We start from the raw sequence: 15,164 nt of genomic DNA, 5'->3' as shown, positions 1-15,164 counted from the left end.
TTCTTTCCTCCATCTTTTTTTTTTTTTTTTTTTTTTTTTTTTTTTTTTTTTGACAAAACGCAAATTGGGTATTTTTGCTTTTTGTTTATACATAAATATTGTATAAAGCACGTATTTTATGCTCTCGTGTGTATGAAAATAAAAGACTATGTCACACTAGTTGCCATTTTAAAGAGAGTTGCATACTTTCTAACATTATGGTAGTAAAATACACTTTGAATTGCTTATATACCTATAACAGTTAATTGATAGGGAATATCAGTCAGAGTCGGAAACTAGGAATCAACTGTTATCTTATAAATTTTCGATGCATGGCAAGAAGATCTCAATGGAAATCATTCAAAGGTAAGCTTTTAGTAAAATGAAACAAAAAAGTCACTAAAATATGAAGAAAAATTAAGATGATCTACCTGTAATATACTAATGTTTAGCACAATTTTGTGACAGGAAAAACAAGAAGCTAAGTAATCGTCAATCGGAAACCACTTTGTTCGTAAAACTAGGAGTAATACATATATTACCAGACCTCGCTTAAAAAACATATATTTCGTGAATAAACACAACTAAACAATTATCTTTCAAATATTTTTCCTGCGTTTTCCCGACCGATGTGAATAAGCCGGGAATGATTGATGTTGCTGCTAAAATTCAAAAGAAAATAAAAGTATTAAAACGAAGGGTGATAAAACAAACATTAGACACGTACTGATAAAGATCCTTTTTCTTTAGTCTTCATTGGTTTTTCCTTAAAGGTATCAAAGAAGAATACTGATAAAATGTTATATTACCACTACTATTACTAATATTGTCTCTTGATACTAGACACCGTGCCATCAACATTTTCATTAAGACATATCATGACTTTTGGCTGGAATGTGAGAATATTGGACATGAAGTTATTATTGAAGACTTGACGGTGAGTTGTCATTTTTTTTTTTTTTTCTAAGTTGCTAACAATAAAAAACCGCGAATTTTAGGCCATTTTAGTATATAATATCACCAAAATTAGTGACTAAACTATGTCTATTTGTAAGAGCTGTCATCCATACATTCCAGTGGTAAAGGATTTATATGCAATTGCCTAATATGATAGACAAGAAATAAAATGCCTAGAAAATCTTGTTGCCCACATTAAATAGGGTGTGAAATAGGACCACAATATTCGAAGGATTGTAGACCAGGAAAAAGGCTTTGAACTCTTGGTGTGAAGTCTTATACGAGGAACGGAGTAGCGAAGCGTATTCTGTATGTGCACTACTTTGTCTGTTACATTATGCCTCCTTCTTCTTCAGTATTTGGTATTTGAAGTTACGCCCCTCTCACTTGGAGTGGAGATGTAGAATTATATTCTTCTAAAACATGTGAACTAGAAGGGGAGGCAGATTTATCGATAAAGGACTAGAAACGCTGAACAGGTGACAGAATGAGCAATCAGGACAGGGTACCAGGGCTATTGTTTCTTATGTTTATTGTATATACAATTCTAGAATTTGAAGAAAAAAAAAAGAATAGTCTAAACAATGACCAGCGTTGCTGCTCAATAGTCCGTGTTTATAAGAAATAAAAGAAATGGGATAATTAAGGAAAGCAAAAATCTAGCCTGAATCCAGGCTGCCCACAAATACAGGGAAGTGGACGAAGGGAATTTTTCAAGAGGAGCATTTAGTGGGATTAATTAGTTGAAAATTGGATACCAAAATACCACAATGCCATCTTCAAATCCCTTAATCATTTCAAGTTCTGATACCAGAGGCAACGCAATAACGCTCCCTATACCACGTTAAACCACGTGCCCTTCACGCATTTTTTTTTTTCTTTTTTTTTTTACCGGCCACTTTGTGTAGAAGGTCAAGGGGTGATCGTAGAATATGGGAGGGGGCTTATTCCATCGGAAACGGAAAGCTCTAGTGGCCTTTTCAAGAGATAAAATTATTGAAGAGCAGTCAGCACCCATCTTGTGCCCTTCATATCCCCTTTCTAACCCCCAAGTCAATTGATCATAGTTATTAGATGGCTATTTTATTCGGAATAGTCGAAGGTCCAATAGATATGTATATGGGTCTGATATGAAAAATCATGACAACTTCCATAAATTATGACAACTGCCAGACGTTAACAGATGGGCTTTATTGTGGGAACAGAGGGCATGTTTGATCTTGCACGTCCAGTGGCTCAAATTTTTAGAGATAGTTGTCCGTGTCAAAATAGTCAACCATTTTATTATGTGTGCGTGGGTAAGGGGGGAATGGGCAAAAAGAGTTGTACCCCAAATCAGTTCGAAACGTATAGCTGCATTTCCTAGGACCAAGAGGAACCTAATGCAAAAACAATTATTTTAGGGCTCGGTCTGCCCAAAATATAAAAGGACTAAAAAAGTTTTCTATTTTCGATTGGCGTGACCCCATTGCAGGAAAAAAAAACTAGAATATTAGTTCTCCCCAAAGTGAGGCCTGATAAATAGACAGACAAGGGCCAAATAGTAGTTTTCGTGTCCTTTTAGAGGGCTGGGCTTGATTGGAGGGCAACCAGTCCCCCTGTTGTGCCCATTTATTCAAACCACCCTTGTAAACCCGATAAACGTTAGATCAAAATTTTGTGTTAGCCCAAGAATATTGAAATTCTCTGCAATATCCTAGGAACGACTAAAGGATCGAATTGAATCTTCTGGGAGTTTTTTAAGAGGGGATGGGGGGTAAACGAGCCCCAATTTCAGACATGGGAGTGAGGGCAGAGGTAAATCCAAACACTATACTTGTCCATCAAATAGCACATCTGCAATATCTCTAGAACAGATCGGGAGACGGAGTTGATACTTTCAGGTATTGTTGGGTGAAAGGAAGAGAAATTGAGGTGGGGCAATTGGTTTTCGTTTTTGTTATGGGGAGGGGAAGGGGATACAAATTTATGCATACAATTCATCCAAATGTTTTGCACTATAAGCTCTTATGGGACTTATAGTTTATGCAGGGTTAAGTAGCGATGTGAATCAAAAGATATCATTTGCTGTAAGGGTATTAAAATGGTGTAACTGTAGTATATCGGAGTCAAGTCGAAACTTTCAAGAACTGTCAGGGAAAGTTTTTTTTGAGGGGGGAATGGGACCTTAGCTTTTAGCTTCGGGAAAGGGGCGAGAAGTTTTGTTTCAAGTGTAGCAAAAAGTTGTGGCTGTTTAAGCCCTTCTGGGACTAGAATCTATTCACGGTGCGGTAGCGATATATGCTCCCATGTTATCAGAATAACATCTGCAATATCTTGTGAATGACTCAGAGATGAAGTTTGGACTTTTAGGTAGTGATGGTGAAGGAAGGGGGAAAGTGAAGGGGAGATAAATTTTATTTTTGGGGAAAAGGGTTGAATATGTTTTGTGGACCTATCAATCTAAACGTTTTTACTTTATAAGGCCCGGTGGAACTATAATATCTTCGAACTTAAGTAGTTAGGTAAATCAAAAGGCACTATGTGTTGTAAGGTTATCAAAGCATTGTATCTACAATATCTTGAGAACGGCTTGGGCGGTCAAGTCGAAACTTTTAAGGACTTTCAGGGAAACTTCTTTTTCGGAAGAGGGGAATAGGATCGTCTTTTTTAGCTTCGGGAAGGGGGGGGGGAATTTCGTCTAAAATTTACCTAAAGGTTTTGGCTGTTTAAGCCCTTCTGGGACTGCTTGAAAGAACAAGTTGAAATCTATGCCGAAAACAAATTTAAATTAATTCTGTCTGTATCTTTTTTTTGGCTTCAAGGCCCCAAATTTTTCGTCATCTCAGAAAAATTTTTAGCTTAAAGTGTATGTAGACAGGTCCAGTTAGACCCCAATGAAAGGAAAATTATTTTGAAGGTTAGTTTTACATCCGTAGAAGTGCTTGCAGCCAAGAGCAAAGAGTAAAAGAGACTGGTTAGAGTGAAAACTCTAGTCCGTCGCTGAGACAGAGAGAGAGAGGGAAAAAGTAGCTCAGATAGCTCTACCAAGTAAAATCATAAAGTCAATTTGAAAAGAAAAAAACACTAAATGAAAATGCAACTGGTGATTATTAAGGTAAAGGTTTGTCCAGAACAGAGCTTAGGTTATTCATACGCTACTTATCCGGTCTTTGTTTGTATTAAATAAAAAAAACAAGTTTTTTTTAACTGAAAGTAAGGAACGACGTTAAAACTTAAATGAACAGAAATTATTCCTTATATGAAAGAGGCTGTCCCCTCCTCAACGCCTCGCTCTTTACGCTAAAGTTTTTTTTTGTTTAAAAAAATAAAGTTGTGAGAAAGTCAAACTTTAGCGTAAAGAGCGATGCGTTGAGGAGGGGACAGCCCCTTTCAAATACGGAATAATTTCTGTTCGTTTTAAGTTTTAACGTCGTTCTTTACTTTCAGTAAAAAAACTTGTTTTTTTTTATTCAATTTTTGAACGTTTTTGAACTAATACAAGTTTTGATTTTGGCTCACCGTACATGAATAATTAAAATAAAAAAATTGAATATTAATTTTACTATTATTTGGTTGAATGGCTTTCTCGAAACCTATTTAATTTTATTTACGAACGTTTTTATTAGTAATAAATATACGTAACTTACAAATTAACTTACGTAACGAACCTCTATATTCTTATATTTTTAACACGTATATTAGAGGGTTCGCCCCCTAGTCAATACTTTGCTCTTTAAGCTAAAGCTTGAATTTTATTCCAATTCTTTAAAAATGACCCCTTAATCACAAATGCAGTTAATTAGAATAAATAGTTCTTACGAAAGTACTAAAAAGTCTGTGGCTTAAAGAGCAAGGTATTGACCATGGGGTGAACCCAATCATATACATAATGTTTTTTTTCGTTTTAAGTTTTGATGTTGCTCCTTACTTTCAGTTAAAAAACTTGTTTTTTTATATATAATTTCTGATCTTTATTTAAATAATGCTGGGAAATCCGGCGCCCCCTTCATAGCAATGTCCCTTCTCCCATGAAAACTTCCTTTGTGGTAAGATCCTCCCACATAACCCCCGACCCACCCACCCCCCGTCCCACTACCAGAAAAATCCCTTCTGAAAACGTCTGTATACATCCCAATAACCAATATTATATGTTAACATTGGGTAAAGTTCATAACTTTCAGCCCTCCCCCCGGGGACTTCGGGGGATTAAGTCACCCTAAAAGACATAGTTGTAATATTTTCGACCATGTTGAACAAAATGGCTATCTCAAAATTTTGATCGGGTGACTTTGGGAAAAAAAATAAGCGTGGGAGGGGGCCTAGTTTTTTTGGTCACTTAAAAAGGGCACTAGAACTTTTAATTTCCGTTCCAACTTATAATTTCCATTCCAATGAGCCCTCCCACGATATTCTAGGACCACTGTGTCGATACGATCACCCCTGAAAAAAAACAAAAAAAAACAAATAAACACGCATCCGTGAGTAGATACCTATCAGGAGGTCCCACGATTCACCCCTGCTGCCATCTACAATTTAGTCTAACTCTGTACGAACACCATATATGGACATGAAATCCCCAGGGAGAACACGTTTCCGAGAACTTGATTGCGTAATCGATTGGGAATTGTTGTTGTTGTTTGGCCAAGTGCACGCTAGGGGAGAATGTTTTGATCCAGGAATAGGAAACAGGATCACGTGTCTCCTTCTAGACCAATCAGCGAGTCGGTTAAATCTCCTTCTAGACCAATCAGAGGCTTGCTTAAATATTAGCGGCGGAGGATTTCAGAGAATATGAGGAAAGGATTTTTGCTGTAGTTTTATTAGTCTGTGAATAGAATTCAAAGGAGTGAGAAGAACAGTTTTGACTTTACTCATTTGGATATATATTTATGTGTTGATGATGACGAGTGGAATGTTTACCCTATTAGAAGTTGATAGTGGAGTTGATGGTAATAATACAAGAGCACCAAACATTGAGGTGGAAATCACGAGAGGATCACAGCTTTGTCTGGAATGGGATGAAGTATATGCAAGATATGTGATATCCTTCAGCAAATTTAAAATGGAGGATCAATTATGTTTTGCTGCAAAAGTTGATGTAGCACATTTGAATAGACTTCAATGTGCTTTAAGTGCATTAGTGAAACATATCGAAGACAATAAACTGTATCGCTAATTGTACATGCTTAGTATTATTGTTGTTGTTGTAATTATTCAATAAAATTGTTTCGAAATCGAAAATGTTCCCTTTCTTTTCTGGTCAGGTTAGGTTAGGGCTAACGAATCAGGGTCAGTCTAGAGTCAGCAGTCAGAGTGAAAGGATTGAAAAATGAATAAATTTGAGAAAGAGAGAATTAGATCAAATCTAGTGTTAATGGAAAAACATTTGATTTTGGATGACGATTTTCTCAAGTTATCTCTTAAACGCAGGATATTCTCTTGTCAGGAAACACTTGAAAATATAATGAGGACTGATTCTCCCCCATTGGACTATTGTATGAAACTTTTAAGACGTGATTCAAATGCTTATAGTCAATTTATTGATATATTAATTGGAACAAAGCAGAATCATATCGTGGATATACTTTTGAAAACATTGCCAATGGATTCAATGTAGATGGCTCCACCATTCGAAAGAGGTAACGTCACAGAGTTACTCCTCTCTCCATTCCCCTCACTGAATTTATCGAACGATGATCAGTTTCGTTTTAGCTGTGAGAGAGTTGACATCGGAAACCAAAAAATTTTCTATACATGTCCATTGTGCATGTACACTTTTGGCAGTTGGACTCAATGTGAGAATTGTACAATTATTGATGACTATAGTGAAAATTGTAAATTATGTAATCCTTTTAAATTACATAGAGGCTATGCAGCCCAAATTAAAGGATGTAGTTCATGTCTTGAAGAGGTGTGTGACTCTCACCCTAGAGGGCACCTGTGCTCCAATTGTCACTATGATAAATGTGATCAGTGGGAGAATATTTAACCCGCTATGATTGGAAAGAATCCCAATCGTGATTTTAGTTTATTTCTACGAGATTGGTATCGTCGTGGATTTAAATTATTCTGGGAGGAGTCAGGTCTACGATTCAACTGTTGGGGTAACAAGACAATTTGGTTTCTACGTCATCGTTGTGACGACACTGCCTACTATGACTATAAACCAAGTGATAGTTACCGAATTTGATTCACCATTTGAAAACACTGTTTGTGATATTGCTTCAAATAGACAGATTGAAACTCGTGAATTTCATAATATGAATGCAAATAGTATCATTGACTATACAAAGAGATATGACAAGAGTGAAGTTACATTGTACTGTAGAAAATGTGACCCTGACTTTGCAGTCAATCAAGATCAATATTCAGTGAATCCAAATGATTTACCAGCATTAGTGGTTCACGACAGTTGCCTATACACCGAAGACGAAGAAATCTAAAGTGAAGATTTAAAGACATTGTTGTATATATATATATATATATATATATATATATATATATATATATATATATATATATATATATATATATATATATGTATTTTATTAATAAACGAATTCACAAACATTTTTTAAGCACTTTACTCTTAGGGCACTCAAATCAATACTGTATAGGTCTGAGAGGATATTTTCCACTAGAAAGTCGTTCAGACGTGGATTGTCACCATAAATGTGGAGAAACTGCTTGTAAGTATAACCGCGACATCGGAACACAAAATATAGTAGTGCATGGAAGCCACAGTTTTTAGTCGTTACATCCTGCACCCTCTTCCGATTTTGAATAATAGTTTTCCCACTGCTCTCAATATAGTTGCTGATGTGGGTTGTGTAAAATGTATAGGGTAGACCAAGAGGATCAAAAAATTCAATCGTATTCATTGTTTAAAAGATGCACAGCCAATGACCTGTCAGCACAGTTAACAGACTGCTATTAAAAATAATTAAGGTAATATTCACAACTTTGAATTTTTCCAAGAACGTCCGTGGGCAGACAATAGGATTTGTACTGGGACATGTAGGGATCCATATTAAATACATTGATTATTTGACTGGTGTTCATGGCGCCAAGTCTAGTAGAACACTGCCTTCGGGAGTGATTTCCTAATAGGTTTCATTTTGATTTAGTGAGATTAGTGTAATACTCTCAGCCAATGGGTCGGCAAATGTACACTCTAAACGCACAGTCCCCGTACGTACTATACTCATATCCTATGTGCCAGACAAATCTAGTACAATGATACCATGTGTTTTAGCAAACATATATTCGGTTATACCATTTTCAAATAGTTGTGAATCATGATCTAGGGTTTGCATGGTCAACTCATACAATGTTCTATAGGATTTATCAAAAGATAGATTGTAGAGTGGTATACCGTTTACTTTGCACACAAGAGATGAAAGTCCAAACATCTCGAATTTATGTGGGCATCCAGTCCACGATCCTATTGCAGTAGCGCTTTTTACAAATGCTAATGCGAGTTTTGGCGGAATTTCACCATTGATAACTGATGAGTCAGTCAAGGTGCGTGATCCCATGGCAATATGACGTTGAATGGTGATTGTATGAGGAACAAGTAGTTTAATATTATTTCCATTGGCTCTCAGTTTTTTCACTGCCAATGCAACAGAACTCATGACCTGTTGTTTGCGTACATGAAGTATTGCTGAGGTAAGGGAGAGACTTACATCAGGATTGACAACAAGTTCTTTTCTCAATATGAAATTGGATGGTGCAAGCGTCAGTTTTATATCCACTTTAACATTGGGCGACAGCCATTGGGGTATATTAAATATTTCATTATATATTTTTCCAACTAGATGTAATTCACTAGTTTTAGCATTTTTAAGTGTATCTGTACTATCAGTAATAGTAATATATTCATATCCATTGGAGGTGCCTCTCAATTCCTTGTATGACTTGGGTGTCATCAGCATTAATTGTATATAGCTAGTATAATTTGAAACATTATTTCTTGTGCTCACCAGCGTGCCATTGATGTCGACACTGATTTGACCACATTAATTATTTAATACACAATTTTCATAGGATATTCCATCAGCCCGAATTAACATTGTATTATCAGATTTCCGGACTTTCATTTGTAAATCTATAAATGTTAAAGACATGTCCATAAAGTAGTCTTTATTGGAATTAATTTAAAAGTGAATATTATTGCGAAGGGGTTGTTGAGGATAAAATTGTTCATAATATCCATACTTGACACTCACATAAAAATTTTCAGTATTGAATAGATTCAATGAGGTGGTGATTGATGGTTGAGAATCCTTTTGCGGTATGTAGGACATCTTAGGAAAAGAAATCCAGCTTCGATCTAACAATTTTCTTCCTAGAGCTTCTTCTTCTTCTGTTTACACTATATGTCGGCTTTTTCCTTCTTTTCTTTGAAAAGAGGGATGATGTCTTTTATTTCTAACCTGAGTGGAGACTGATGAGTGCTGCATTGTTTTCAGACCTTTTTAAACCTTTGCCATTTTGTTTTAATCTCTCGCCAAGGGTCCGCGCACTGGACCTAAGATTTTCCGTAGCACTTTTTTTAAAATCCTTGCCAGAGGCCCAATCGTATAGTGTAGAGGATGCAAAATCTGTCGCAGTCGGTACAAGATATTTCCTAGCTAGTGGTAGTGAAGAGCCAAACAGCTTAGCAAACCAACTGCCAAGACCATAGCCAGACATTGACGAGCGACCTTTGTAATAGTCCATTCCATTGCCCTGTTTTCTTGGGCCAAGAGTATTAGCTTAGCAGTCAATATCAGGACAAGTGAATACCACTTTTTTACTAGACATCTTGTTGTTGAACGATGGGACGAAAATGGCATGTAATCACAGCCAAACCTTTGGAAATTGCTATGGGATCACCCAATTCAGTTCTTAGTGTTAACTGACAGAGTTCCAAATAGGAAGTCTTTACGGGAATATACTTTAGATGCTTTATATTGTAGTGGTGAATATGTTCTTGATTGGTTTTTCGTTCAAGAACTCGTAGGAGGGGAACATTTGAATTACCAACCCGAGATGTTTCCACAAATGAAGCGTAGAGAAATATACATGTGTCTGAGGTGACGGCAGGCGTGTAGTCAGCAAAAATGAAACTAGTGTTTCCGGGCCTTTTACCATTGATTAAATTAAGCTTAAAGCCAAGAACATCCTTTAGGTTATCATTGAGAATAACCTTTTCGTCGGCAATAGGTGAAGTAATGTAGATCTTGCCCTCCCTCCTTTGAATAGATAAAAGGGAAAGCTGCCTTCTTACGAGCTATAATTATTTTATTAATGGAACAACATATACCATTCCTACAGGTTAGCTCCTCGGAGGGCAATTCAATATATGGATAATTAATTTATTTGTTTTTTTGAATTTGTTATTGATCAGTTGAGGATGGTAGTGGCCAATTATAGCGTCTTATTTTGATTTCATATTTACGATCCTTTCTCAGGATGTCATAGGTATTTTTGAGAATACAGTCGACAAGAGCCACTTAATACTTTCCATTGTCGTCGAATTTGATGGTGGGGGAGAGTTTCGTCCAAAAATCACTTTTTCTATTCAGGCCATTGTAGAGAGGATCGGAAACATTGGACATGAAAGTCACATAGAAATCATTGGGCATTGTTAATATCTTCAGCACTGACCCAAGAATCAAAATCTGAGTTGTATCCTAGCCAGCGAACAAGCAACTGTCTCTTGCCCCTACGAGTACGACTCTTTAATATTTTTTTCAATTTGATAAATTTCACTAGTTTTTCTAACTTTTTGCAGTTCATATTCATAAAAACCGCCGAGAATCTCATCATCTTTGGTGTCTCGCAGTCGATATGTCGTGGGTTCGGTGTCTAAGATTTTGGACACTTTAAAAAGTTCGGTGGTCCATATAAATAATTCCCCTTTTCAAAAATATTGGTGGTTCTATTAATTCGAACAGTATCACCAACATTGAATTTCTTCTTCACATGTTTTTTTCTTTTTCACCATTGGAATATTGCTTTAGAAAAGCATCAAACGTATTTTCACTGCAATGAACTTCCCGAGGGCTTGAGTTGGACGGAGATCGATGGGGTCGATTGTTGTATATCCGCATGATTTTATCTAAATCATGAATAAAAGCAGATGTATTTTTCAGTGTACAATATCTTGAAATTAATAGACGAATCGTTCTTATCAATCGTTCAGCCAATGCAGCCTTAATCGGGCTTTGACTATGATAAAGTGTTGCATTATTTTTCAATATAACCTTTTGCACCTGTGGATTAACAAATTCACTGCCACGATCCGATTGAATTTTTCCATAGCCATCTTGTTCAAGAATACTTTCAATGGCCCGAGCAACTTCAACACCTCTCTTTGACTGTAATGGAATGGCATAGGCATAGCGACTAAAGACACTGATTGCCACCAGAATATGTTTGTAGGATGCATTGTGACGCCGTTGAACTGCGTCTAAAGTTAAAAGATCCTTTTGCATTATATGCAGAGGGAAAAAGGCTTTAGTTTGTCGATATTGTTTGCCACGAAGCCTGTGATTCCGGTGCAGTGTGTAACTCGGTTCATTCTCTAGATACTCTTTTGCTTTTTTCAATATGCTGTCAGAGACAACTTTAGAAAGCGTTTTGGGAGAACTTAAACTTCCCGCTTCACCAATATTTTCATAGACACCTTTCAGAACTTCATCTATTTTGAATGCAAACACGTAGTGTAATGTCCACTCCCCTTTTGCACGCTGGAGGGTGAATCAATTCGTCTTCGCTTTTGAATAGCAGCCACAGGTGTTATAAAATCATTGCTGCTGCTGCTGCTAGTATTTTCAAATATTGAATCTTCTTCTTTTTTAAATGGTGTTGCCGCTGGTGTTGTTGAAGGACTATATTTTCTTAGTTTCTGTAGAATTTGCTTATTGCCAATAAGACTTTTGGGGAAGTTTGATACACTTAGAAAGGTTTATAGATTATTGTCAAAGGATAAAAGTCCTTTAAGATTCGTCAACATATCAAAAATTCAATCAACTAGATTATAACTTTTTCCCTGAATTATAGTTTATTTCCCTGTGCTGTCGACTTGAAGTTGATGATCATTATCACCACTTTTCAGCATAAAATAGGATAAAAATCTTCTCGAAGAGTATTATGATTAATCTGTTCTCGATAGGTGACTGGCAATAGGTTTCCAATTTTCAATACAATTGAATTCAATTCTCCTTTGATTGCAGTGCTGCTGCTGCAGAATCTTGAGGAGATGTTTCCTGTTTAGAGTGATCTATAACGGCGACAGCGACAGTATGTTTCTCATAATCAGGTTTATGCTTGTCCACACATCACAGTGCATCTTGAAGTGAAAATAGTTTTTGTCATTAGCAATATTTTCACCATTAATGAACTTGATTAAATTGTCTTCAAAATGTTCAACGGGCGAAAGGACAAGTTCAAATGGTGTCAATTTATAGGGTTTAGCCATTCTCTCTCTTGAGAAAACTGTTTACAAGTCCTGCAATTATTGGCAGTAAAAGTTTGAAAAAGCTACCGCCCGCTTGAAGGAGATGTTTTCTTTACAAATTTTCTCCCTTGTTTTTACAAGCCAAGGCGCGTACAGTGGAACAATGTTGCTTTGTCTGTTGTCTAACACCTTCTGACAGTTGAACATTGCCCTCAGTTAAATTTAAACAAAGTTCAGATATTAAGTTAATGAAATCATTGTCAACACCATGTTTGAGTATGGCATTCCTGAGTCGAGGTTTTGAAGTGCTTAAAACGGAAAATAAATGCCGTTGTTCGTGTAGTTTCTTCTGTGTCATAACGCTAACTAAGAGCCTTTTCTACTGTTCACAGGAAGATATACTGTAATTTCTTTGTCGAAAATGTCGGTGACTACACGTAGATTCTCGGGCGTGCCCTGATTAAGATCCAGCAAATGTAACCATAGGGCTTATTAGTCGCCTGAGTGTACGCTGACAACAGAAATTTTGGGGCGCCGGGGTATATCTGTTAATTGAGTTATTAGCGAGCTAGAATCACGAACATCTCAATAGATACTATACATAATGCAATTCAAGCAAGGGTTTCCATACATTTGCTCTGATGAAACAGATTGTGTAGAACTAGGGTTATGGAAATAGGGTTGTAGCATTTCCTGTGAGAACTGTTCAATGGATTCAGCCAAATCATCAATAATCAGCCACGAGTCCGGTTCAATACTATTGAAAACATCAAGTCCCCGTATGAATTGTATTGGTATGGTTGTGGCAATAGCTTTTATTTGATCGTAGGACTCCTGCCAAATACTATAGCAATAATAAGTTTTCTTAGGTTTTTCCAAAAACATTTTCTGACAATTTTGAATTATTTTAGCTAAAAGTGTTGTTTTCCCTGACATTGAGGGACCACACAGATACGATCTGAAGGGTGTTTTAAATTGATACATGCTGCTGCTGCTTTTGTAGATAACAGTCGGACTACAACTAACTGTAAATCATACGTGTCCAGTGAATAAGTAGTACTAGTAATAATTTTCCCATAGATCTATCTACGTTAACAAGAACAACAAAAAAACAATATTTCATGGTCATTTATTTGCAACATGAAAACTCTATTTGTTCAACATGAACAACAACAACAACATAAGAATAACACTTTATGTTCAACAAGAACCTGACAATTCATTATTTCATGGTCATTTATTTGCAATATGAAAACTCTATTTGTCCAACATTAACAATAACAACAACATAAAAATGACACTTTATGTTCAACAAGAACCTAACAAAAACATTATTTCATGGTCATTTATTTGCAACATGAAAACTCTATTTGTTCAACATGAACAACAACAACATAAAAATGACACTTTATGTACAACATAAATAAAAAAAACACTTTTATACACGAACAAGAGCAAGAACAACACTTATTGTCTTAAAAAAAACACTTTTTGTACAGCAAGACCACTATGTACATTAGTAGATCAGCTCACTCTTTGTACAACAACACTTGAAAACAATAACACATGGGAAAACAAAACACTTAAAAAAAATTGATAGCACAGTTGAACATTATGAATTTAAAAGTGTGGTCCCCCCCCCAAGCCCGCCCCCCAGGGCCGCGGGGCCGAAGGCCGGCCGCGGGCGGGAACCCCCACCCCCCGGGGCCGGCCGTGGGCGGGACAACCCCCCCACCCCCCCCCCCCCCGGGAGCGGCCGCGGTGGAAAAAACTGTATACAATAGTCGTCGTCACTGCTGCTGATACTGCTGCAGGTTAGGTTGGGTTAAGGTGGTTAGATTGGGTCAGTGGTTATCTTATGAAAGGGTTAGAGTATTTAATTTATGAAAGGTTGGTGGTTAGTTGGTTAGTGGTTGGGTTAGTTGGTTTGTTGGTTAGGTTAATTTATCCAGACCAAGTTGCGATAGTCTATGCATTCAACTCGGTCTGAAATACGGTAGTGGCCATGAAATAGCACACTTACATTATTCTTGAGAACATAGAATTTGTCGGATATACACGAGATTGCATTTTTTTCCACTCTCAAAGTATAATTTCTATGCTGTAGAGAGCGAATTGCAAGCACTTGTGCTCTCTGCACTAGGCTACTTTCTACACAGTCTCTGTACACGCTCCTGTTGAAATTGCTCTTTAAAAAATGTGTAGGCACCCCTTTACACGCCTTCTTTTCATACCCATTATGATTTTCAAAGAAATAAATTTTGGGACATGGGAACACCCCCCTGGATATCAAATCATTCCCCGTCTCTGATTTTAACATGAGTTGTTGGTTTGAGGCTTGACGTTTCAACAGCTCAGGGCAGTGAGATGGATTCGAGGTGGTGAAATCCTCCCGCAAGCTGATATGTTCCCCCATTTCTATATCACCCAATTAATCCTTGATTTTTACATATAACAACAGATAATCTTTATCCCCATAGTAAACTTTAACCTCCCCCTCCGGTGGTAATTGCACCTTGCACACATTGTAAAAAAACGACAACATGAGCTTTTTTGAAATTTCTAGTACTGAACTACCTCTTGCTATATTGTTGTTCAGTACCACATTTCGCTTTCGCCTGTGTGCTCTATGCTAGTGAATGATGTAAAATTGGGGTCGGCAATAATTCTTGCACACTCTAGAGGGTCAGTTACAACGTCGCAGCGAGATCTGTTACGTACGCTTTCACACATTTTGCCTAACGCTGAATCTAGAATGAGTTTGTACATTTCCTTCTCTACTCTGGAGTTTGCCCTA

The 15,164-nt window shown here is 36.9% G+C and overlaps 1 protein-coding gene across 1 annotated transcript in view; it reads left to right on the top strand.

The window, feature by feature from the left end:
* Nucleotides 1-15,164, top strand: part of RyR (Ryanodine receptor) — a 602,377-nt gene that overhangs the window by 425,623 nt on the left and 161,590 nt on the right. The window contains 1 exon segment of the mRNA XM_089093383.1: nt 823-916. Within this exon segment, the coding sequence (XP_088949509.1) occupies nt 823-916 (94 nt within the window).

Source organism: Artemia sp. Qi Xiang Cuo, chromosome 8 (genome assembly GCF_049724085.1).
Source record: "Artemia sp. Qi Xiang Cuo chromosome 8, ASM4972408v1, whole genome shotgun sequence".
Taxonomy (NCBI): domain Eukaryota; kingdom Metazoa; phylum Arthropoda; class Branchiopoda; order Anostraca; family Artemiidae; genus Artemia; species Artemia sp. Qi Xiang Cuo.
This window is presented reverse-complemented; position numbering and strand designations above follow the sequence as displayed.